At 36.9% G+C, this 26614-nt stretch overlaps 1 protein-coding gene across 8 annotated transcripts in view; it reads left to right on the forward strand.

The window, feature by feature from the left end:
* Window positions 1–26614, forward strand: part of KCNIP4 (potassium voltage-gated channel interacting protein 4) — a 389782-nt gene that overhangs the window by 339060 nt on the left and 24108 nt on the right. For 6 of the 8 annotated variants that reach the window (XM_054295935.1, XM_054295936.1, XM_054295929.1 and 3 more), the window contains exon 2: window positions 10727–10851. In XM_054295935.1, coding sequence (XP_054151910.1) covers window positions 10727–10851 — 125 coding nt within the window. Of the gene's footprint in view, window positions 1–5878; window positions 5981–10726; window positions 10852–26614 lie in introns of all 8 variants that reach the window. The other 2 variants (XM_054295930.1, XM_054295937.1) reach the window with 1 other exon arrangement.

Below are 26614 nucleotides of genomic sequence, written 5' to 3' on the forward strand. Positions count from 1 at the left end.
TGAGATAAATAACTTTCTATTGATGTAAGTTGTTCTGTGAGCATTTGTATGCTTTACAGATAGATAAAAACTTCTAATAAACAACAAAAGGGAGGAGGGGAAAAGGAAGGAAACTGCACAGTTCAGCGCAGCAGTAAATCTGATTTATGGTGCATTTTTTCATATGCTCACATGGTCCACTTCAAGTGAGATTTTTCTCAAGAAAACAAGTGATCTATTATAAATATGTTTCTTATTCTGGTATAAATATGTCATAGGGGACCAGCTTAGTTTTACACACACTTAGAGAGCATGTGTGCAAATGTGTTAAGTGGTATTAAATTAATTGTCATCTTGACATACTTGTACATTTTCAAGTATTACACTGAAGAAACTCTCTGCAATTTTCAGTGTTTATACCCCTGGAGATGTTTATAGCAGTTTTAGATAGTGTTTACATTGAGCATTTGTATAGAAACTGCTCATAACATAAGCAGTTTCTCAGATTGAAAAACTGCATATATATGGTTATATATATGGAAAGGCATGGTTAGAATGATAAAGCTGTAGTTGGGAAATTTAATGAAGACTGTCAAGAGAAAATTATGGCCATTTCTCTGCTTTATCACCTTTATACTTTGATGCTTATCTACTCTATTTCTTCTCTCCAGTGATACTAGTTAATCCTCTCCTTTCATCCTTTTTCCTTTGACAATCCTACAAATGCCAAACTGTAGTTACTGGTTTTGACAAGATCACTGGTTCTTTGCCCTTCATTTTCAATCAAATCCCATTGCCTCCAGACTTCCCAATTGGCTCTGATCTCTAATTTATTGGTAGAGAAGTGTAACTATCAGTTCCTAATCTGCATCTGCCATTGGGAGACTGATTTATAACAGTATGTACAAGAGAATTTAAAGTGAAGGAGAGCAATCTGACTTTTAAATTAGAGTTCTAAGATATTTCCTACAATGCTGCCATTCATTTTTTAACTCAGTCTCTTCATGGATGATCTGATGAGATCTATAGGGTTTTAGTAGTCAATGAAGTTGGTAGGTATATATTGCAATGAAAAACAGGAAGCTAGGGTCAGTAGAGGAAGAATCAATAAAATGCATGTGTACAGGCAAATGAGATTGTCAGGAATGTTTTCCTGGCTTGTCAAAGACTGCTGATGATCTACCACGTAGCCAGCTGACAACCCACACAGCTCCTTGGCAGGTGCTACCAAAGAACTGAGGCTGAGCCTTATAAATATTTATATTGTACATAATTTCATTCTATTCCCAAGCTCACCACACAGAAGGCACATGTACCCTGATTTGTCTCCCTTCCCCAAGTCCTGAACTGTGAATATGAAACCTGCACTTCATTTTGTCTCCCCTGCCACTCCATCTATGATGAACCATTAACAGTTTAGTGGGGCTGCCAGCCCTTAAGGCCCTGAGAGAAATTCCATCATACATCTGAAATTAAGCACAAATCATCATGTCAAGAAGCCACTTAATGCATTTCCCTTTTGGTTTTCAGAGTCTTGTCACTTTTGTCTCAAAATTTTGTATTTAAAAAAACGATCTGTCCAGCCTAGATTTCGGATCTTATGCTAAATCTCTTCCAAAAATATCACATCCAGAACTAATATAAAAGAGAATTTTCCCCCATTTTTTGTGGGAAGATATAAAATCCTGTAGGTGAACAAAATCCAAATTCCAGCTCTACTGGGACCTTAGCTGTACTGTTAAGGCATTGGAGGTGGCCTGTGGATTGTAAATGCTGCTGACTAAAAAGCAGCGTTAGATTTCAACAGTGTGAGTTAACTTCCTGACTTTGCCAAATATAGGAGGGAGACTTTGAGAAGGAAAAGAAAAATAACAGAAATAAAAAAGCCTGAAGAGAAAAAGGAGCGGGCAAAAAAAAAAAAAGAGGTATTTTACATGTGGTTTTTGTCCTTCAGTAACAATCATGGAGGAAATTTTTGGAAGAATTGTTTCTAGTTTTTGAACTAGAAACATCCTCTTAAAAAGGATGATTACCAGCCCCAAAAACCTTTAGGGACTCAGATTACTATGCCTTCTGTGTATATTTATCACCTAAATCCCATTACAAAAAAGGAGCAATGAGGCAGGTGGGTACTTCTTTGAACAGAGAATATTTGATGAAAGCAGGAAAGGTGAGCATGGCTTTGGGGGCAAGGGCAGCAGCAGCATGTTCTATCTTGTGCACTTAGTGGGTGTTTAGAATAGACATTCTGATTTATCTGCCACTGCTGCAAAAAGTGGCCTACCTGCCCTTGCTTTCATGCTGACTACAAAGAATTTTCAAAGACACCAATCACACTTAGAAAGGGAGATATTTTGCCTCTGAAAACCCCTTTCTAGATGGTCTTTCCTGGGGTAGTCTGACCTGTCTCTGTAACAACAGGGCAATATGTAATATGTACTGTCTTTCTAAAGATGGGATCATATATCTGAAAAAAGTAAATACACTGAGTTAGGATAGTCTAGGTGTAGATGTATATGATTAGAAATATACAGTCATTTATTAATCACGTATAATTTTTAGCTTATAGAAATTTACACATTTTTGTATTTTTGACAACCAGCAGTGTCAACACTGTGATAAAAAAGTGACTAGGGCAGATGCATGGCAACAACCTGGATGCTTTTGGTCAAGTACAATTTTTAAAAGCAGCAGTTTGGAAAAATTGCACTGGCCTTACGTACATGTTGTCCTCTTGATATTAAACCTGGATTGATAAGTTACAGTTCTCTAGTTTAAGTATCTCTACACAGGATTTTAAGTCATTGGTGAGTTTATCAGTTGCAATTACAGGTATAAATCATACTAAATGGCAGGCACTCCCACAGGGTGCTGTGTGCCCCATGTCTGTGCACAGGTAGCAGTACAGGGCTACCCCGATGTGAGAATATGTGAGCCATGCTCCAGTTACAGAACTGTTGGTGAAACGTGAGCGCCTCTGGGGACAATTGCCCACAATTTCATGTGGTGTCATAGAGAGATGAGTTCTAGGGCACTCCCACAGTGAATTCTGGGGGAAAATGTGTCTCACGGTTTAATTTTCATTGCAGGGAAACAGGTTATTAAATCCAAGAGCAAGCAGCACAAGTGAACTAACCTTAATTTGAAGAACCTTCACATCTTGCCTAGAGGAGTTTGTGCCTTACTGGGTTAGGGGAAGGAGCTATGACATTTCTAGTCAACATATTTTAGAGGGAAAAAAATCAAAATAAAAACCCAACAACAACAAAAATAATCTGCAAAATTCAGTTTCTCCAGCATATCTGTCTTCAGGCTAAGAATTACTATTATTTTATTGTAGAAGTTTGAAGGAAATAGCATCAGTCCATCATTATCAGTGTGTTGATGCTTCATAGCTCTTCTTTTCACGACCAGCCACTTTAAGGACTGGTAATGTGTTTCCTACTGTGTAAATAATTTTAATCTATTAGATTAACTAGCTTCTTAATGTTCGCATTAGAGGTTAAGATTTTTCCTTGACCTATTTCAAACTGCAAATAGGTACAGAATTCACAGAAATTATTCAAATATTTCATCTTCATGATCACCTTTAGTGTTTTGACACAGCATAGGCTCAGTTTGCAGCATGTTTTCCCTGTGTTAAATTTTTTTTTTTTTTAATTTTAGCTCATGAAAAATCACATTGAAAGCTGCAGTACTGATCAGGAGATCATTACAGCAGTAGCTGCAGAATAAACTAACTGCAGCCACTGGGAATGAAAACTTCCATGCTGTTTTCTCATACTGTGAGAGGATAAACCAATCCCCTTACCTCTGACCTGAGCATAGTGTCAAAATTTTAAATTAGCTGCCAGAAGTGAGTATAGAGCTATGCTGTTCTCCTCAGTTGCTCACTCCTCTGATATTACTTTCTCCTATATATATTATTTTGGTTTTGACCTTAATCATATTACTGCAAAGCCCATATGGCTTGCATTGAAGTCCATGAGCTTTTTGTGTGTTAAAAGTAGCAGAATTGTCTATTTACTCAAGGCTTTTAGCTTCAAACCATTTAGAAATAATACATCCCTTTATGGTTTTTAAAGCATTGTATTCATCGTCAGTAATTACATAGGTGTGGACCTATGCAATTATATAAGTGTATAGTAAGCTTTGCAAATCTTTACTCAAACAAGTAAGACAGCTGTAGATATTTCTGCATCATGTCTATACTAGAAGAATTTCTAATAAAAAAAATCTTTCTGATAAAAAGATTTCTTTCATGCTCAGGTAGATACAGTACAGGCATAGTGTGATACAGCAGACACCGCCAGCTGAGACAGCAAGCTACCCATTTAAAGGCTCAGGTTTGGTGCTCAAACTAAAAATAGGAAATTTGAGATCCCATCAGATCCCAAATTGCATTTTATTTTATGCATTTATCTGCACTATGTTTCTGAGTTGAGCTGATGGTTAGGTGCTACGGGATAAAAGTGTATTCATTCTTATTATTTGTATTAAAAGGTTTAGATATTTCCTGAGATAGTCATTTAGGTCCATCTGACCTTGAGCTGAAACTGGGTTGTTTTGTGTATTCACCAGACCTGCTGCTCACTCAGAGGCAGAATTTGTCTGCTGAAAGTTGGTTGATTTTTTTCAGGCTGTGGCTGAGTCATCCTTGGATTTTCTCATTTCTTTTTAATTTCCTTCAATGTTTCACTCATATACAAACTGATATTTTTCGCTTTTATTTACAAAGTTTAATATCCTTAAAGCTTCTTGCTTGCTGTTCCCAAATACAAGCACATACCTAAGATGGCTTGGGAACTGTTCTACGTCATGTCTCCAACACCAGGATTCAGTGCAATGGCAGCAGGGGGGATAACCAAAGATTATCCTGGTGCCTGTGCCCTTAGCACAGGACCGGTCAGTTGTGTCTTTCTTCTCTTGCCCCATCTGTTTTGCACTCTGGCTGTTGTGGTAAGAGCCATCATAGAGCAGTGTTTGTGTTTCCGTGCACGCAGTTGAGATGAGAAGTGCAGGAGTTGCATGATGTGCCAGCCAAGCTCTGCCTATCTCAGGAACATAAATCAGATACTGAGCTGTTTTACAGGTGTTAAGTCTGCCATTTGCAGCAAATATCCACCCAGAGAATGCTTGCTCATATCACCCATTTTTTATGAGATGGTTGGTTTGGCCTCAAAGGAAGATACTCCAACAGCTTACATCACAGTAAATAAGGGTGATGCTATTCAGCTGCTTTGTAGCATATGAACATTAGCTATTCAGTCAAAATAGTCTTTAAAACTATAAATAATAGTTATATTTTATATATGTAGAGTGCCACGTACTAAAGAGAGATTGACTACACATCATGGTTGGTAATTTACTACTCAGAAAAGGCAAAAGTACCAGACTGGTTATCACAACTGCCGAATTCATTATATGGGAAAGCTCAGCCATGGAATTAGAAGTCTGCCAGAAAGGACAACAAAAGATATCTTTGAGATTTTATTTTGGTTTGGTTTTGTTTTCCATCTTAAAAATCCAAAAGGAAATAGACTTAAATTCTTTAAAATATTTTAACATTAAAATTTTTACACACCTTCTTTTACTTTCTGTTGTTTCAAATTAATAATCTGACACATCTCTGTTAGATGATTTAAGGTGGGTTGTAAGAATATTACAAGAGATGCACACAGACAAACAAATCCCCTGTATTGGAAAGATGCTGGAAAGATACTAAGACGAAACAATTTTGTTGTCCTGTTCAAAAATTCTGGTTGCCCTTTGCGATTCATGGTGGCTGCAATCTGTTTGGCCTTTTCCCATCAGCATTCTGCTCTAATGATGAACTCTGCAGCATGTACAGAAATTGTTCTCAAGCCTCTGTTAACAGTCCTGATGATATATTTTTTAGGTTTCCTCTACGCTCAGAACAGTACCAAACGCAGCATTAAAGAGCGACTTATGAAGCTCTTGCCCTGCTCGGCTGCCAAAACGACATCTCCTGTTACTCAAAGCAAGTTTTATTTTTCATTTTTTTCTTTTTTTTTTTTTTTTTTTTTTTTTTAGGTTTGCATGCATCAAAAATTATACTTTCATTAACTGGTCATTTGGGAGGCGAGATATCTGCTGAAGTAATCATATGGTTTATTGAGGTTTAAATGTAGACAAACAGATTTGTCTATGCAGAGTAGGATGGCAAGAGACCAGTGCCACAGTCTGCCACACAGGAGCTTGGCAATTGCAGCAGAGGGGATAACCAAAGATTACCACTTGGCACTTATGACCTGCAAGTTAGTTGACAAGTGATTCCATGGTTAAATTTAATACTCTCCATGTATTTGAAAAGTGGTAACTTTTTGGCATTTTTATGCACGTGACTGTGTGTGCTTGCTATCCAATACACAGGGGGTACCATCATAACTGCTCTGGGAGGAAAGGATTGGCCCTGCAGGTTTTGAATATAGAACTTCAAACTATTTAGGGAACCAGACTTAAAGTTGGTGTCTGAGAGAAAAAGAAATATTGAGATTGAAAAGAATGTGAATGTGGATATACAGGAAAAGCACACTGATATTATACTGAATGTCTGGATAAAATCTCTCCAGAGCAGGTAACAGATAAATATAGAGGGGCAGCAGGAGTGAGAGAGAGATCAATACATAGATACATATCTATTCCCAGATAGAGATTAATTATAGTAATAACACTACGATGTCTTCCTATATAAATTGACTCCTATAGCAGATTTTAAAATACCTCTCTGGATCCAATTCAATCTAGATTAATTTGACTGAATTCTAGGCACTAATATGAGCACCTTATACCAGAAGCTGAATTGTCTATGTATTTCCTGTATACTCTTCTGATGAAGCATATCAATCAATCTCAGGGGGAATAAAGGCCTGCAAGAGCAGTTCCCCATGTCTAGTGAATCTAGGACAACCAAAGGCAACTTGACTAGAGATACAGCCCCCTACTAATGTCAATACTACACAGGTATAGATCTAGGGTTTCTTTATGCTGTCCCTCTTCACTGCCTTTCATATGCTCCTTTGTAGAGAAAACTCTGGTGTTTGCATTCCTCTTAAGTATTTGAGATGAAAAGGGCTAAATTTCTGGATGTACGCTGATTTATTTATTTCATGGTGTCTTCAGCTGATATGTTTTAATTGAAAATAAGGTATCTTAAAAACTGCAGTTACTTTTGAAAGTAACTTATCCAGAAATAACTCTTTCTGGATAAGTTACTTTAAGCTGCATGACCTGAACAATATAGCCCTAGACAACAAAAGGAATCAGAGAATCATAGGTTTGCTTGAGTTGGAAGAGATACCTTTAAAATCATCTAGTCTAGTCCTCCTGCACAAGACCAGGTTGCTCCAAGTCCCATCCAAACTGAACATTTCCAGGGATGGGGAATGGAATGCATAAGGAAATAGAATTAATAGAAAGTTTGATCTGTTTGTTTGAAGTTGCTGGGAGAGTGACACATCCTAATTCCTTGCACATTTCTATGTAAACTCTTCATCTGCACGGGTAACCAAATATATTTAGAGTCAGTCTCAGAAACCTTGATCATGTCAAACTTATATTTTCCTTACTGGAAGTATTCTACAAACCAGAAGAGAGTTGAACTAAAATGAGTATCAAATATTTCCTATTTGAGAACCAGTAGTAAAAAAGGTGCATTCAATAGTTTTCTCTGCAATCTCCTCCATAAATAAGTGCTACATTAAGTAAGAATGTTATATCAAGTGAAAATCTTGAATAAGATTATCATTGTAGATATATTATTCTATCACTGTTATTATTCTATTTTAACATCCTGTGCTGTTGCATTTCTGCTAGCATGAAAGAAGCAACATTATATGTCCTGGGAATGAAAACAGCACCACTTGCAATAACAATCACATGATGTGAATTCCTTAGAAATTATCAGGGAAATATTTTTAACAAGTAATTTATTGAAATATACATAGCCTGAATTTGCATTTCTGCACTTCTATCAATATGTGCTTAGAAAAGTTATCTAAAAATGTAAAATCTTGTTTCAGCATTTGTATTGAACATATTTCAGCATTCCTATTGAAAAAAGCATGTAAAAGAACACTTCCTTGTGTGCTCTAGACTATTCAGAGTGAACTGAAAGCCATCATTTCCTAGATAGGTGCATGTGCTAGTACACTAGGGTAGGACTACTCTGTGGATTTGAAAAATAAAAACATGCTAAATAGTTATTAAATAGCTAGGGAGGCTATAATGTGGAGTTTGTGCAGGGAAATGCATGTACAATTTTTTACAGATATATAGAGCACATTTGCTTTTTGCTGTGTTTTTGCCATCTTTAACGAATAATGAAAGGTTCAAAGCATATCTCCTATGACATTTACATTAAAAATGTCTTTACTATTTTGTAATAAGAAATCTCCTAATTCATTTAATCAGTAACAATATTTTGTTCAGTACATTAATGAGGGATTGTGAACTTGTTTCTGGTTTTCAATTGACATGAAATTTTATTTCTATGGAAAAAAAAGTATTCCTAACTGATCTAGGCTGAATAAACCAAGGAACTGAAATAATTAATGCCATAGAAATCTTTATTGTTTAGAAATAGATAAAAATAGAAATAGTAAAAATAGATTTTCACACACTTTCCCACATATTTTTAAGTACAGATTTTTCTTTTCCAGCCTGGTATCTAGAGCTGTGAAGAAAAAAATTAAAAACAAAATGCCTCATGAATGCTATAGCATTTTAGTCATCACAATTGGTTGATTTTAAGGAAGTTCATGATGATTTTGCATTTTTATTATTTCTAGCTGTAAGACACTAGATAAGCCGAGTGTAAAGAATGTTATACTGAACCTTTTCATTAACATAATCACCCTATTGCAGTCTTCTACATGCTCACTGAATCATTTAAATGCAATAAAAATGTTTACTGCTAAGGATATACTAAATATTGTGCTCAGCACATTGTCTGGCCTTTATCTCTAGCCTCACATTTATTATGTGTATTCATTTAGCTTCCAGAAAAGCTTGTAGATGTCTCTCTAGGTAGCCAGATGTTTTACAAATGGGTGCTTAGAGAACTCATTTCAAGTTGAGTCTTTTTCTGTCTAAAAACAAAACCCATTGAAATCCCATGTAACCATTCAAATATAAAATACAAGTGAGCTTTCAACAATATTTATTCTCAGGCTGATTTTTTTTGCCAATTTAGTCTAAGTACCTAGTGTTGAGTTGTGGTTATCAAAAAAAAATCATCTGGAACACACTGAGATCATCCTCCTGAGAAGAGTCCTAACAGCATCATATTTTTCACAGGAGAAAGGACAAAGCCCTTGTGAAGGGGCTTTGTGATGATTTTTCCAAATAGTTTATACATTTTTAAATATCTCTTTAAAGAGAGATATTTAATAATATATAAACTATTTGGTTGTTTATTTTTTGTTTACCTGAACTGTATCTTCTGATGCCAAATTTCTTCTAAGCAGCTGAAAGCTATTATTTCTGCATTATAGCAGAACAGAAATATATGAAACTGTAGGCATAATACTACTGTAGTTGAGTATTCTAATACTATTTGTTTATGAATATTAAACCAAATGAAACTTTATTCTAAGAAAAGAGTCCCACATTCTAATGAAATAAAATATGTATCTTCAACATTGTAGAAGTGACAATTAGGCATTTGTATTGTTATATTGCTATAGTTCCTATAACTCCTAAATCAAAATAAGGCAGTAATTTCATTTCATTAATCTGGGTAAGTTATATTTAAGGCTGTCAGTACTTAGAAATGAACACACACATTTTTATTTTGATCACAAGTGACTGGCACTCTACTGTTAAAGTTTCACATTTAAAACTCTACCTAGGAAAAAATGCATTGCTAATTCTCATTGTTTTAAATCTACACTTAACTGTAAACCTTGAATGTGTATATCCACATTCTTACTTACCTAAAGAAGAGGTCACTAAAACTATCTTGTTCCCCACTTAGGCTGCTCACCCTCAATAATATTTCTCCTAAGGGGTCAATTGTATGATACTCAAAGTAAGACCTGCTGCTGGATGTGCAACATCAATTTCACATGCTTTCCAGAAGACAACTTCACAATAAAAATCCCAGCCTGATACAATCAATTCACGTCCATATCTAACTGAAGGAAAATTTTCAGTTTTCTGGAGTTGCTAAAGTTTTATAGAATTGTTTCCTTTGGTCAAAGAGTTGTACAAACAAAAAAGTCATACTGAATGTGTCATGCATGCTCTTGCAGGATGTTGATTTCCAGTTTATTGGTATTATTACTCAGGACATAATAAGCAGGCTACTGGATCATCACTGCTGTTCACTATTCTTTGCAGCCACAAAGCAGATGATAGGCACCTTTTTCCTCTGAGCTCAAAATGGACTCATCATTTGTCATTAAAGCTGCAAAAACAAGTCTTTAAGAGAATGTCCTTCCTTCCTTCCTTCCTTCCTTCCTTCCTTCCTTCCTTCCTTCCTTCCTTCCTTCCTTCCTTCCTTCCCTCCCTCCCTCCCTCCCTCGTTCCCTCCCTTTCCCTTTCCCTTTCCCTTTCCCTTTCCCTTTCCCTTTCCCTTTCCCTTTCCCTTTCCCTTTCCCTTTCCCTTTCTTTTCCCTCCTTTCCCTCTTTCCTTTTTTCTTCTCTGTCTTTTTGAAAGGGTTAAGCATTTTCACTTCCCATATTTCCTGTTGAGCTCTCCTTCTCTGTCTCTTGTATTCTGCAGACACTGTAGAAGATGAAATGGAAATGGCCACAGTACGACATAGACCTGAAGCTCTTGAACTGCTGGAAGCACAGAGTAAATTCACAAAGAAGGAACTTCAGATCTTATATAGAGGTTTCAAGAATGTAAGCACTTCCTTTTTGAATTTGCAATCTGTTTGTGGGATGTGCCACTACAGTCTCAGCTGTGTAAGAGTGACTAGCAGAGCAGCTCATGAGATTCAGTACCTAAATACTGCATATCTGATCAGATGAGGAAACCATCACTCTGAAACAATTGGTCTAAAGTCATTAAACTATTTAATGAACAAAAGATGCAGATAAAATTGAAAGCATCAAGGGGAGAATAATTATAACTTAGTAGGAGAAGTTAGTTACTTATTCTTAATAGAATAAGTATAACTTGTATAGTAGGACTTTGTTCAAAGACAAATTGAAAGTTGTATTGAGGTTGTTTGTCTAAGGATGCAAAAATGGAAGAGTCCTGAAAAACTTGGTCAGTAAGAAGAAAGATTTTGATTTTGTATCACAGGAGCTGTCACAAGAAGTAATTGATTTCAACTGCACTAGATGACTTTTTTATTTGGTGAACAGCTGTACATAACTTCATCAGTTCTCACTAGTTCTACAAATCTATAAACTTCTTAGATCCCTTTACTAGTATCTAAGTGATTTTTTTTTTTCTGAAAATGTGTGATGTTGTGGCAGGTACAATGTTTATTTGGCAGGGATCCCAGCTGAGAACCCCAGTCTATGGGTGTAGACTCATTTTCCAGTGCGTACAGCTGCCCTGTAGTGCTGGGCTTGGCTTTGACTTGTGAGGCATGCATGGTTAGTACAGCAAGGAATTAAAACTCAAAAGATGTTAGTAAGTAGTACTGAACTCTGCTTTCTTAAAAATATATTTTTTCTCTATTTATTTTACTATCCTTTATCTCATTAGAAAATATGTGGGACGTTGGATGCAGTTAACATTGGATAGAAAATATTAAAGAAATATTATATTAAAAAATAATAACAGTAAATTTTTAATCATCAGTGTTTAATGTTAATCTATAATTTCAGCTGTAAGTATTGCAGCTGTGCAGATGCTATGTTTCCTGCTAAGCTGAAGCTAAAGATTAATTTAATTGCATTTATCTCCTTGTAGTTTAGCTTTTCTTTCACCCTTCTTGGGTGAAAAGGGCCAATCTCTTGTCCATGGCATTTACTACTCAGATGAGATAATAAAAACACAATGAAGTTCCATTATGGAATCAGAGAGGATATCTTCAATAGCTTGTGCAAGTGTAAATCTTGCAGTTCTTAGCTTTCCTGCATTCTGTAAAGAAAGCAAGACATGCAAAGGGATGTTTTAAACACATATTTTTATCAAAAGCTTGCCATGCAAGCCAGACAGAGTCACTTAATGTGTCCTGTCTGTATCATTCTCAGTTCCAGAAAGTATATAATGTTGGCATGTTAGTGATTAACAGTGATTGCTCTTAAAACCTTTTCATTTCCTCAGGGTTCCAGAGAACATTCCCCTGCTAATGACAATATTCTCCAGGCATTGCAAATCATGATCTAATGTCCCTAATTATCTAAGGCAAAAAGGTAAAAAGTATAGTGGATAAAATAAGCCTTCTGTCTGTTTCTCAAGAATGATTATTTTTAGTTTCAGAAACTAAGAACCTTGATATTTCTTTGCATAAAATGAAGTATGGAGAATGAGAATAGGTTATAAGGAATTATTTTAATTGATACCTTATTTTAGCATTTTCTGAAAAGAGGAATTCCAGCTCTTCATGTGCTTTTGTGTTCCAGGATGTAAGTTCTACTTACATCAAAGGAATGTTGATGGTAAGACACGGTAATACATTTTTATCCATGTTTCATTTCCTTATCAGTACATGATAATTCAAGACATGCATGTATAACATATTTTTGACAAGATGATAGAGTTAATGGACACAAACTTCAGTGGTTTTGTGTATAATATCGTTGCAAAGTTATCAATTATGATCTAAAATGCTGTAAATCATGCCCAGGGCTAGTGACTGTCATAAAGATAAATCAGTTTAAAGCAGTATTCTTTAGCCCAAGCATTAGATTTCAGGAATGGATGATTTCAAGCTTTTTGTTGAGTTGGAGTTTGTTTTATTTCTCATATTAACACTTTCTACTGCAATTTATGGTGCTAGATCACAGTTCTCTAATCACTTCAGACAACTGGTAGAACTAGTCTACCTCAGCTCCATGAGCATCTTGTCTGTGCTGATTAGTTCACCTTGCCTGCCACACTTCTATCTTTCATTGAACGTATCTTGAGTGGCTTTGGTGGGTACTGATCCACAATGGCATTGCAATGTCTCCCATGGTCTGTGCTGGGACTGTGTCCCCCTGACAGTGCTCCATCCTCCTCTGCTGCCTGCCACAGGCCACCTGCCTTCTGGCATTGTCATCCAGCCTTGTGCTGTCCTGCCAGTATTTCCAAGCACACATGAGCCAGTGTGCTTCACACATCTGCTTCGTGCACCAACTCCTGGGTGCCACCCAGCTGGACACTGGCTTTGCTTTGTTGGGCATGAGCCAGCAGATGTGTCTGTGTATGCAGAAAAGGCAGTTCTGCTTCAGGTAAGGCACTTCCAGCAGCTCAAAGGAGCCCTGGGAGGCCACACCAGCCCCTCACTCAGCACTGGTGAGGCCACATCTGAAGTGCTGTGGCCTGTTCTGGGCTCTCCAGTTAAACAAAGGTGTGGACATACTGGGGAGAGTCCAGCAAAGGGTCACAAACATGTCTAAGGGACTGGAGCACCTCTCTGGGGACAGGCTGGAGAGCTGAGACTGGTCAGACTGGAGAAGAGAAAGCTCAGCAGGGATTTTATCAGCATATATAAATACCTGAAGGGAGGGTGTAAAGATGGAACCAGGCTCTTTTCAGTAGTGCCCAGTGCCAGGACCAGAGGCGGTAGGCACAAAGTGAAACACAGGATGTTCCCTCTGTACATCAGGAAACACTTTTTCACTGACCAATAGCCCAGATTGCCCACTGGGTTTGTGTCATCTCCCTGCTTGAAGATACCCAAAAGTTACTTCTCTGGACATGGTCCTGGGGATCCTCTTCAGGACATATGCAGGAATGTGCAACCAGGTATCTCCAGAGATCCCTTCCAACCCCAGACATTCTCTGAGTCTGTGATATTCTGTTAAATCATTCCACTAAGAAGGAAATTACTGAAAAGATTTAATGAAATACACAGGCACACATATTTAACATGATGTCATCAAAATCTTGTGCAGATCCCACCTCTGTGCTTTATGCCTTTCACCTGATATTTGCCTGTCTTACTATCTCTTCAATAATTTAAGTATATAAAGCAAGATAAATTAAAGCATGAACTTAAGTTATGGTAGTTCTGCTGATGTTGTGATCCTGTTAGATGAAATTAGCAGCATCCTAAAGCACATTAGTACTAATTGAAAAGCTTTTGGCTGTAGAATCTCACTGCAGCCTGCTTATTTCCCTGAATCCTGTCGAGTTTTAGGAGGTTTCTTCTGAGATAGGGATGAAACGAACTTTCCACAGCTTACCTCCATTTATTTGTTATTTCTGACTTCAAATTGCTTACAAATAGTTCTGGCTGACTTCAGATAAGAAAGAAGTAAAATACACCTGCATTTCTGTAAGTGTTGATGATGAAAGTTTGATTTATTATCATCAATTTGATTTTCCACTGAACACAAATTACATGCAAAATCCAGGCAGAAGGAGCACAGGGTCTCACAGAGCATCTTTGTGTGTATGTAAACACCTGAAAGCTTTAGAAAGTCTCAGATCACATTGTAGTAGAGCTGATGCTCTGAGTAAGCAAGAGCTGGAATATAATTGCAGGGAATGCTCAAAGATGATTGAAATGCCTTTGGGATAATGGCTGTTTTGGTGGAACGAAAAGTCAACACTTAAAATGAAAGGGAATATACACAAAAGAAAATGTAAGGAGGTGGGATGAACACCTTCAGATGACCTAGCAACTACTATATGGAAAATTATCAAGGGAGAACTTATGTCTATATTAGGCAATTTAGCAATTTTTAAACTTCTATACTATCCCTGAAAAATGAGCTTAATATAAGGCCTAAGCACTTCTCAGGCTGAAAAGATTGTCCTCAGCACTCTGGCTTTACAATATTCCTGTGCTGTTGTTGATGAATTGTTGCTCAGCTGCCATCACAGTGGGACATTTCCAATTTGTATTTGGCTTCCTGTCATCCCATTTCTTGTAAATTGAAATTGTGATTGCTGCAGTCATTAACCTTTCAAACCAACAGCTCTGTGGCAGTCCTAGTACAAGTGGTACTTCACAATAACTTGTACAGACTATCAAGCATGGACTCAACATGTGGTCTTTCTTTCTCTTCTGTCCATTGATAGATCTCTCCCAGTTTTAAAAGCATCCATTTAAAAAATACCTAGATAATGCATTTGCTGCACAAAAGATGCTCCTGTGCTAAATATAAATGTTAAAAATATTTTCATTTTGGTTGGTCATTCTTGTAAAAACTTTAGTAGAGCTTTGTGTTGTGAAACTCCTAGACTTTTCCAGAAAACTGGAAGGATTTTCCATGAACCTTAATTTTACCTGGCTCTATGTCAGAGAAAATGTAAATTGAAGTCATAAATGCATAAAATTATCTGTGGACACATACTGGAGATTTAAATAGGCAGCTCCACACTTTTGACATTTATTGGGAATTTCTAAGACACATTTCTTCCCTTTTTGCAAATGAGACAAAGAATGATAGTAAGGAAATAAATCTGACAATGTTACAGCTCAAAGATCAGTTCCCTCATCACACCACCCATTTATGTGCATAAGTTGAAATATGATTATTTATTCAGAGATTTTTTTATTTCAGTTATGATTTGATGGAAGCATTGTGTCACTGTGTGCTGCATTTGTGAGTCTCACAGAAAGATTAATGGAAACTAGTTTCAGAGGTGATAAAGCTCATTTATTGATTGTCCGAAGCATTTGAGTTTTGTGTTTGAACATTTTCCCATTTAATTAGAGTTTTTAAAAACAAAAGAAAAATTATAAATTTTGTGAAAGTAATTGAGATTTAGAAGAGCAGAATTTCATTTGTACACGGAATACAAATAATTTTCACTGTACCAATAATTTTTCTACTCCTGCGGTTTTTTTGCTTAACAATGAAGATGAAAGTTGGGTGTATAATGTGCATTTTTCAGGATATGCACTAGCTTGTGCTAAAGCTGAAACACCACAATGTAACTTTGAGTACCAAAGTTAAAGTTTACAGAATGATTAAACTTTTCTTAAATATTTGTATGCATGATATTCTAGGAACACTATATACGCTATTTGTTTTTTTCACTGCAATTGGAGCCTACTTGGTAAGAAAGAAGGTATGAGAAATGTATCTCAGTGTCCTACACATGAATGGCTTTCAGCTTTTTGGCTGTGCTATTTGCACAGCCTCTGACCTATGGCTGATAGAGATGTACAGCTCTGTATTTCACTTCTGTCTTTCAAATGTAGTTTCTAAGATAATCAATGTCTTGATTAGAAATTATTCAGTACAAATTGAAATCTTGTACTGACAGGGGATATAGACATTTGGTTATTAATGAAGTGAAAAAATGGGTATTGCAAAGAGTTAAAATACCTCTGTGATGATCCAAAACAAGAGATTTTGAACCTTCATTCCATTTTCCTTGCTTTATTACTTAACCTTTTCCACCTGCTCTAAAGCATGACAAGGGACAATGACAACATAATCCTCTTAGTTTATATCTCTGGAACATTGTATATTATGAAACAGAGGCTTTCATGCTACAAGAAGTAATATTTTAGCTTGGATCAGCTTTCTGTGAACTGGCTGTGTCACCTGTCTCACAGAGACAATAGGATTGTTCAGTTCAGTTCAGATTGATCTTGAGTTTGTTGTGATCACATCCAGTTCTGTACTGAACCTGCATGTTTGTATTGCAATGGGTAAATGCAGATTCAAGATTAATACAAACCAGAACAGAGAGGAAAAACCCCGAACTGAACATGAGTGGAAATGGCACTAATGCAAGAATATTGTGCTCCTGACGTCAGTCCTCCAAAGCTTGTTCTTGTAGGTGAAGTAGCTTAGAGCTTAAATATGCTTTTCAACCTCCCATGTGGGGCCCTAGGACAACAAGGAAGATTTTTCATTTGACCAGCAGTCGGTGCAGTTGCTTTTCTTTGAGATTTGATGACTGTCTGTACAAGTCTTAGGGCATCACAGCAAGCAGTCTTAGCAAGATCTTTCCAGATGCAGAATTTCTGACCCAGCAGAAGAGAGCCTAGAAGAAAATATAGATCAGTTAAAGGTTTCTACCTGGTTTCCTTGGCTAACATGAATCAATACTAAAACCATTTGAGCTACATCCCTCTGTGACTCTGAATATCAAGCCGGGGATGCTCTACTGGGCATCAGTGCATGAGACATTCTCATTGTGCTGAAAGCCTTTACAGAGATGCTGACCCATCTGCACAAAGCAGTGTTGGAACACCAGTGTTGTGGAGGTTGTGCACAAAAAGTACCAACAACTTGTCTTTTCAGATAGACATAGTGATGACAGCTGAACAGGTTGTGCCTCAAGCATATTAACCTGCTGATCTTTGAGCATGGAAATGACAGTAAAATGGAAAAAAAGTAAATGGAAGTTCTAAATCTTACAAGAAAATCAGATAGTAGTAATTCAAACTGAAAATTAACATTCCCCTATTTTAGAAAACTCCTGTGACTTGTTTATCTTAATAGACTAAAAAATGGACAACAGCATAATGAAGATCAAGAAAGTAAATCTAGAAGCTAGATACCTTGTGTGCTGCCAACAGACAGATTTCTGTAAATATTTTTCTCTCTAAGGCTTCAGCAGACATGTGTAAAGCACATAGCTCAAATCTCCCTTTTTTTTCAGTTGAGTTCTTGTTTACCAGTTGTGCCTCAGATCAATTGTTTTATCAACTTTAGATGACTGAAGAATAATTTTAAAACAACCAGCCCTTGCTAAGGAAGCATTTTGCTATCATTCATTCATTTGGCATTCATTTGTTTGGGACTTAGAGGGAACTCTTCCATATTTCAAACAAGGCTATGTGAAAATCTTTTAACAATCTGAGCAATAAATAATTCTTACATTTATCATATATTTCCTTTGAGTGTTAGTAAAGAGACTTGAAACGTTTCGAAGATTTTTCAAGTAAAATAATTTGGAAGTACTGTTTGACAGACCTAGAGTATAGTTGTCAGCTGTCACAAATTTACAGATCTTAGTGTGTTCAGCAGAGATATTTGTTTCAATTAGTCTCACAGTTACTAGCAGAGATTGAAATCTTCTTTCTGAGAGTTAATAATGACCTCAGTCCCAACACTTCTATTCATCTCAGGGCTTGTTGTGCTCACTAGGGAAAAAAATGTTATCTAGCTTACCAAGGACTGTCTTCATTATAGTGGCTGCTTGCTCGTGAATTATCTCTGAAAAAGGTAGGTGCTAAATCTCTAATTAAGAAACGTACAAAAAGATTGTCACTTAAATACCCAATAGTAATAGTAGTCCAGAGCACCAAATGCCTCTAAAATTCTTCTTTAAAAAAAAAAAAAAAAAAAAAAAAAAAAAAAAAAAAAAAAAAAGAAAAAAAGAAAGAGGGGGAAAAAAAGTTCATCTTAGATTTTAGTGGAATTTTATTGTTCTGTATGCTTGTGAGCCCCTCCTATTTGGAACTGGCAATACCCTGTCCTGTGCTCTGATGTCTCTCCCTGGGGCTCACTAGTGCCTGGCTGACTCTTGAAGCACAGTGCAGACCTTCTGCTTTACCAGCCAGATGCTCAGTGTAACTCATCTGCTGGAAGAGCTGTTTCCTACCACATGAGCCTTTATGTGCATCAGTTTGGAATATAAATCTTTATGTACTGGAATACGAGCGGCCAAATGTCATCTTTGGCTTCAGCTCACTGCAGTCACTTTTTTGCAGCATCTGGGCTAAGCACTACAGAGCCTGGTGTTTGAGTTATGTGCAGTGGTTGGATTTTGGTTTCTGGGTAATCACCAACATTAGAGAAGTAACTTTTGGTGCAATGCAGCTTTGATGATGATGTAATTTAAAAATTTAGTAAGGAGACACCTCTTGCTCTCCTTTCTTTGCCCATCGCTTTTTCTTCATGAGCTGCAATGCATATTAACTCTAACCGCTATAAACATTGTGCTTTATAACACACAGGTTAATGTAAAATTGTTCTGTGAGAATATTTATTAATCGAGACAGCAGCATTCAAAAATCCCTTTACCTGGCTTTCTTGCTACCAGTTTCATTACTTTAAAGGAATTTGTGTACAAAATGTTATAATTCTTTATTTAATCTTCTACTAAGTTATCTCTCTGTTCCCCTTCAATTCAGATGACACATGTGGACACGTATTTTCAGGTGGGGATCCTAAGCCTGCAAAATGAGGGGAGAGGGAATAAATATACCTTCTGGTGAAACTTCTTGATGGTGCAGTTCAACCTTTTGGATGGACTTGATAGATAAATCTTTTTTGTGCTGGACTCGGGTATCTGTCATGGATCCCAGGAATTTCCAAATGATTTTGGATCTTTATATTTTTTTCTACTTTAAATTTCTGATCAATGTGAACAAAATTAGCAACATACAGGTTTTGTCAGAAATAAGTGAAACAAATGAATGTGATTCCTTTATTTCAACAGAATTAATTTCTCTTTACAAATGTCTTTAGATAAACATCTGTGTTAAAAATAAACACTGGTAAATCTTCAAATAAAATAGCAAATCACTAGTGACAAAGCCTCAAGGTCAAGTCTTTCAGTGTTAGGGAAGTTTATTACAAGTCTTGGGTCAACCTGCATTTACCTTTGAGTGAAAGTGTCTGACAGAGCCTATATTCTTTAGATCAGCTGGACGTTTGTGCAGCTGCACTTCAGTTATGTGAATAATTCTCATATTAGCTTTCAAGTAATGGAATTTATTCAACCCAATGAATTCCATTGTGAAATATTCTTAAAAGATCTTAGATACGGTGAGTGTCAGGGAAGAAATAGGAGCCAATAACTCAGAAGACAGCATGATTCAGTAAACACAGCATGAAACTCAAAGTCTAAAGACTTCAACCTTTTGGCTCTCTGGCTGGCTTATTAACTGCCACACACCTTTAAAAGCCTTAACTATCATGCTAAAAGCCTTCCGGGTCGCCTGAGACCATTATACCAGTGCTTCAGGGCCTGCGTGGGCTCCGCATTGACAGCTGCCTAATTTAATGTCTCTGCTCTGACAGCCAAAACCTTTCAGAGGGTCCCTGGCTATCGGAGAGATTGCTTCTCAGCCCCTGATCAAAGCCTCCTCCAACACGCCCTGGGAACAAAGTGGGGAGTGCCAGTGGGGGGCTGGTGGCTGTGGGAAACTGAACTTTCCCAGGGGCTGGAGATAGCAAAGTTCATCCCTAGAGGAGAGGAAAATGAGCACTGAATTCCTCGGTGTTGAGAGCGAAATGTGTGGGCAGTGTGTTTGAGGGAGATACTTTGCCCCTCAATGGCCAGGCTCCATATCTGTCAAGTGGAAATCACAGTAAACTCATGCCTGAAAAAACACTGATCTAGGAAGCACTTTACGTGTACTTTATGCATTTCTAACAATTATTTACTCACTCTATTTATGCATCTCTGGCACTGTGATCAGCTTCACAGTGGACTCACTAAAAGGAAGTGCCAAGAAGAACTTTTCAAAGTGAACTCTCAGTGACTGAATATACCAGTATCTGTGTCTGACATACTACTACAAGCAATTACAAATATCAGAACAACGACATGATTATGATTTTTCTGGTGATTTAAAATGCCAGCATTAAGCACTGTATTTAGATGCAGGCTACCAAGTCAACAATCTACTTCACTGTAAAAGAGGGATTGTACCACCCCTGTAATGGAACATAAGTTATAACAGCCTTAAATTCTTATTTTCCTCTCAAAATCAGTGGTTATGGAACAAAGACAAATTTAATGTGCCATAAACTGAGCAGACTGTGCAAGAAGTTTTTATGACCAGCAATTTCAGCCTCAATGTATCTGCATAAGGAATGATACAACTATGAGAAAAAAAATCTGATTTTAGGCCTAAACTGATTGACAGACGACTTTTTTAGATGTATCTGAGTCTCTAGTTGTCTCTTTTTATTCTTCTTGTTACCTGTTTCAACTGAGAAATGTCTTCTTTTTTATTTCTCTATGCTGTCCATATTTTCATAAAAATATGCCAGAAAATATCAATCACCATTTGTATAGGTTTATTTGAGTATTCAGTTCCAATGATTTGACTTATGCTATAAATTTTAGATATGCTGCCAAAAGCAATGTATCTAGTATCTACATATGAGGAAAGGAAAGCTCTAGAACAGTCTAAAGGAGATTCATATACCTTATTTAGATATTTTGCTGTGCTAAAAGAATTATCAGTTTGTATGGCTTGCTAAACTTCAAATTCCATTCTGATGCTTTTCTCATGTCTTTGAATTATAGGAATAATATCTCCTTTATAATCAGTAATGATACATCCTCCCTTGTCTTATGAAACTGTTACAACTCCTTCTCAAAAGGATTTAGATGTATGGCCACAAAGCCCACTCTGGTCCTTCCATGATCACCATGAGCAATAGAGCTCTTGTGCTCAAGTGTCTCCTCCTTGTCGAGGAGGCTCTGGGGAGACCTTTGGGCAGCAGAATTAAAGTGTCAGTGAGCTGTGCTGGACTGGGCGAGCACAGAAGTGCCAGTGAGGTTTGGTGCTTGGGGAGGGGACCCTGTTTCACACACTGAGTGCCAGAGTTCCTCTAGGATGAGGCATGTTGCCCTCACTGTGTGGACAGGGAAGAGGCATTTCTTCCCACAGACCACATCTCCCTCTCTCACCCACACACAGCAGCCTCAATTCACATCACTGCCCCAGCTGTGTCTGATTTCCCCCACTGTACTTGGTGAATCAGCTCCAACTTATGCTAATGTCAGGCTCAGTTTTATAAATATTTATGCAGGTAAGCACATTTGTTCTTCTGTTTGCACTGCTGGGGCCCTTCTCCTGAGACAAAGTGTTGTTAGTAGTGGAGAAAGCAAAAACCTTTGTTAAAGGGTAAATGTATTACCATATAAAATATAAATAATGAGCACAGTGTTTGATTTTCAGTGTCTAAACCAGTCCCCATTGAATTTTATGTTCTTTGCCATTTCTGCAAGCTGTAGGCACTGAAATTCCTTGGTATTTTCATTGTATTTAGCACTAAGCAAATATTGACCTGTCTGATTTTACCATTGCACATCTTTGAAAGAAACAAAGAAAAACTGCTCTGAAAAATACTGAAATAGCATGACTTAGGACACACTTTCAACCTGACTATCTTTCATTCAGTCATGTGTCTCAGGAACTCAAAACTGAGTGTTCTTACTTCATTATTAAAATGAAAATTTGGTTTGATGTCAGTACTTAGTATCAAGGTCCAGTTGATTGACAAGCATTTAAGACAGGATATAGAATATTTTTTCAACCTGTCATGCTGTTTCTGCTTCATAAATGCCTTGAGCTATATTCAGGATTTTCCATTTTCTGATATGGCTCTGGTGCAAGTCCACTAACATTTAGCAGAAAGTTGTTAGTACAGTTTCTTCCTCAGTGAATCTTCCATTCTTCAAGGATACAAAGAGCTTCTAGGATAAACAAAAGCACCCTCATCTAGGAAAAACAAAATAAATGCCTCCATGGTGTTAAAGAAGGAATTGATCTACCTTAAAATATTGCTTTTAGGGACTGGTAGTGGTCTCCATTCTGCTGAAGAGAATCACTCGAGTGGGTCTAATGAGATACACCCAAGGGACCAGCACTTTCTAGTATGGAGCTATTCCTTCTCCTCTCACCCAGGATTTCAGCTGATTTGAAAGGACTTGATTAAAAGAACTCACCTGGGAATGTGTGAAAGGCAAGTCACTGAAGCAGGGCTCACCTAAATACAGCTTTTCCCAAGAGGGTGAGCATCTTGTGTTTGCCAAAGTGTTTACAACAAGCCATGCTGCTGAAGTATGGGTTCTGCTGCATTTAGTTTAATTATATTTCCTGCTTATTTGTCAAGTCAGGATTGTAAAATGCCATCCTGCAGTGACAAGTAAGGTCAGAAACACTAAGCACCACTCAGATGCCTGGGACTCATCCATGAAGTTTGGTGTTTCAGGCTTTTGGGTGAGCTTTCAAGTTCAAATCTTTAGCAGTGTTGTTTACTGTTGTTTTACTGCCAGTGCTAATAATAAGAATCTAAAAATGTCACTAGTTAGTGGGCATTGCTAAACAAAGAGTGGCTCTGATTAAAAGCATTTGCCGGCACCTCGCCTGCTGAGTTGTGGAAGCAGCCAAAGTGTTGATTGTTATTTACTGTGTGAAGCCACACATGCTGGATGTGAGCCAGTTCCTTTATTTCTGCTTGTTTTCCTCTGAAACTGCCATAGCAAGTAGGGGGTGGAAAGAAGCTTTTGTTCATTAGAGTATCCTCCAGTGGGAGGCTTAAATGTGGTACATCTTTGCTGTGCCACAGGGACACATTATTGTATTTCTTCTACAGGTAGCTAAGTAGAAGGAAGTTTTGTGTTTTACCTGATGAAACAAAGCTTGAAAAGAGTTTTTACATGTATTTCACCAATGGATGTCAATGGAGATGCTGTCAAATCAAACCTGCCACAATATTCCTAGAAATGCAGACTGTTGCCACTGAGCTATGAGTTTACAGCTCCTGTGACAGAAATGAAAATGCAACAACCTGAGGTGTTCCCTCTGTGAGTCTTTAGCTGAGGTAATCTACTATACTTTAAGTTAAAGAGGAAAGATTGAAAGGAAAGTTGTCCCTTTAGACCCAGTAATTAGTGCTCTCTGTTTGGGTCTGCCTTCTTTTTTTTTGAGTCTTATAAAATGGCTTAACCTTTACACTGGTAACCAAATAGGCAAATTCACAGGAAGATTTAAAAGTAGGGACAAAAGACCTTCTGAGGTAACTGTCCCTAAACATTCCTAACCATTTCCCTAACCATTAGTGTGTATGTCTTTCATCCCATACAGCTTCTATAAAGACTGGAGAAAATATTTCTTTCCCACCATCACTATTAGCTCTCTAGGCTCACAACTGTATTCAAGGATGCAAGACTAGGGTATGTTCATTTGTATTCTGATCTATAAGGATGGATTCTGCAATAAATGAAAATAGCAAACTGTCTTAGGGAGACATTTGGGCCCTCCTGAAGTAAATAAATCTGACCCAAGATACAATTTTGGTTACACAGATTTCATCATTCATCACTTCTTTTGTTACAATATCTTTCTATATGATGGCATGGAAGTATTTCTAAAAATGCAAACCAAATATTTTTTTCAATAAAGAAAAGTTGTTGTGAAAATGATTTTTATAGATCACTCCTGAGAAAACTAGCATGAGAAATCAAATTAAAAAAAAAAATAAAACTAAGAACTAATTCCATTTCAGGAGACGGGAGATTAAATTATTACCTGTTCCTTTCCTGATAACACAAAATATAGAAGTGAAAATTGAAGTTAAAAGCACCAGTGATTTTCAATATAATTGAGTTTCAATATAATTGAGTTGACTTTCAATAACACAGGTTATTTATTAGAGAAAATAAATTAAGATCCATCGAACTAGAAATAGATAATTATAAATATATTCATATGTATACCATATATTGTTATACATATTAGGGACAATATTTCACAGATGAAAAGCATATTAATTCTGGCCTTAAATTTTTCATGAAAACTTAATAAATAAAAATTTAAAAATCTCATACCACCTTTTATTTTGAGCTTTTACAATTTCTGCTCTCTGAGTATCTTCATGTGTGTTACACATGTTAATATACTGGGATTCAACTCTCCTATGAATTAGGTAAGGTTTTGATCCAGTACTCTTGACTGGGCACCCAATGCACATGTGCTCAGAATTGTCCTTTACCATCCCTTCCACAGCTGCCTCTGCTCTTCTTGTCTCTGCATGTTTCTTAGTGATGAACAGCAGCTCCTTCAGCCGCCTTTCAGAAGAAAGGCAAGTAAGGTCTGGACTTGTTCCATTATAGCCTAGGCCTGGGCAGACCCCAAAATAATAGGTGTAAATATAGAATATAACAAATTGTCATCCTTTGTGAGTAGTTTGAGACACTGTCCTGCCAATCATCCTCCCAGTGCTTTGACAAAGTGGCTTCTACAGCAGGCCAACAGCAAAGCTCAAGGAGAACACAGAGCTGGGTGAATAATCTCAAAAGAGCCAAGGCAGGTATCTCTTCTGTAGTCCCTGCAATTATCTCATATGTGCACTGGTTTCCTAAAAGCATCCTCAAAGCTCCCATCTGATGTGCTGACATGCTGAATGATAAATCTATACAAAGGAAACTAAGTGTTCCTGTCTTTCAGGTAGTTTCAAAGAGAGGTGTTAAAATGCAGGAGCCCAAATACTGACAATGCAGCAGGCCAGAAGGCACCAGTTCAAAGAAGCTGATCAGAGAAATTATTGTCTAGAATAGAATACAAAGACATGGGGGTTTTCCTTTTAATTCACAGTTGAAGCAACCCCTTTAAATTTTACCAAAACCTAATGGACAATACTTAGCTTGTATTTCCACCTCTGCGAATTTGTTGCTCTCTTGGGGACATCTAGGGCAGGAAAACAGCAGCTCTCTTCTCCCCACATAATCTTCTGTTATTTGTTCTTCTAGAAGTATTTAAAGAAAAAGTAAAGAAAAAAGAAAAGGAGCACAAATACAGTTGTCTGTGATTTCTTAAAATCTGTATTAATGACTAAAAGTCTTTTGAACTGTCTGACTATTCCCACTTTTTTTTCCCAGTATAATTTCTAGTGCTTTGTTCAGCCACATTTCAAATATTTCAAGAGAGAGCTTTTTTCTCTGAATTAGGTTTCTGAGACTGCTTCACAGGCTAGTGCATGGCATCTCTTTCAAGAATATCTTTTGAGATATTTTTTATACTACACTTGTTTTCTTTTTAACAACTTCAAAACCTTCTCTCCCCCAGACACCTCATTTTGTTTGCATCGTCTGCTTTGAAGCCCTGGTAGAGTAAGTTCACTTTTATTAGCTGCTGCAGGATTTTTATCCTGCTCTTGTTGTTACTTCTATGTTGGCCAGTTGTGTGATCAGCTCTCCAGAAATGCCACACAGTCCCTTTTCACAAAGATGATTTCTGATATGTGTTCTGTGTTTTTTATGAAATAATCCCATCCCAAAAGTGAACCCTGTATTCTAAGTGTACTTTCAAGACAGAAAATTTATCACACTTGCTCTCACTTCAAAATAAATAAGCTATGAAATCTATTCCTGATGAATATAGCATGGATAAGTTTATTTGAATTTACTACCAGGAAATTAGTTACAAAATTAAAAAATTATTTGGTTTTTAATTAACAATAAATTACAAATTTATTTATTCTTGGTATGCAGCTCTAAGGTAGATAAAAATTTCACTTTAGCCTTTTTGGTATTTAGTAAATACATCCTTAATTCTAAAAGTATTCCCAAGTAACATGGCTACAATACTCATGAATGAATGTATTGGATTATAGAAACTCATTAAATCAATGAAGTAATTACATTTCTTTTGGGGAAGTATCTGATCAGATTCCACAGCATGAATGAGAAGGAGGCTGAAGGCATATTACTAGAAGGCACATGCACATAGAGCTTATAAATACATGCAAAAAGAGAAGATATTTAAATCAATGGGCATGAACATGTATCTAAAATGAAGCAGTATGAAAACTGAAACAGCAGATGCAGCATGGGATGGGAAAT

The sequence above is a fragment of the Melozone crissalis genome, unplaced genomic scaffold, assembly GCF_028551555.1.
Source record: "Melozone crissalis strain CALT ecotype California unplaced genomic scaffold, PUWL_Pcris_2 ptg000006l_1, whole genome shotgun sequence".
NCBI classification, from domain to species: Eukaryota; Metazoa; Chordata; class Aves; order Passeriformes; family Passerellidae; genus Melozone; species Melozone crissalis.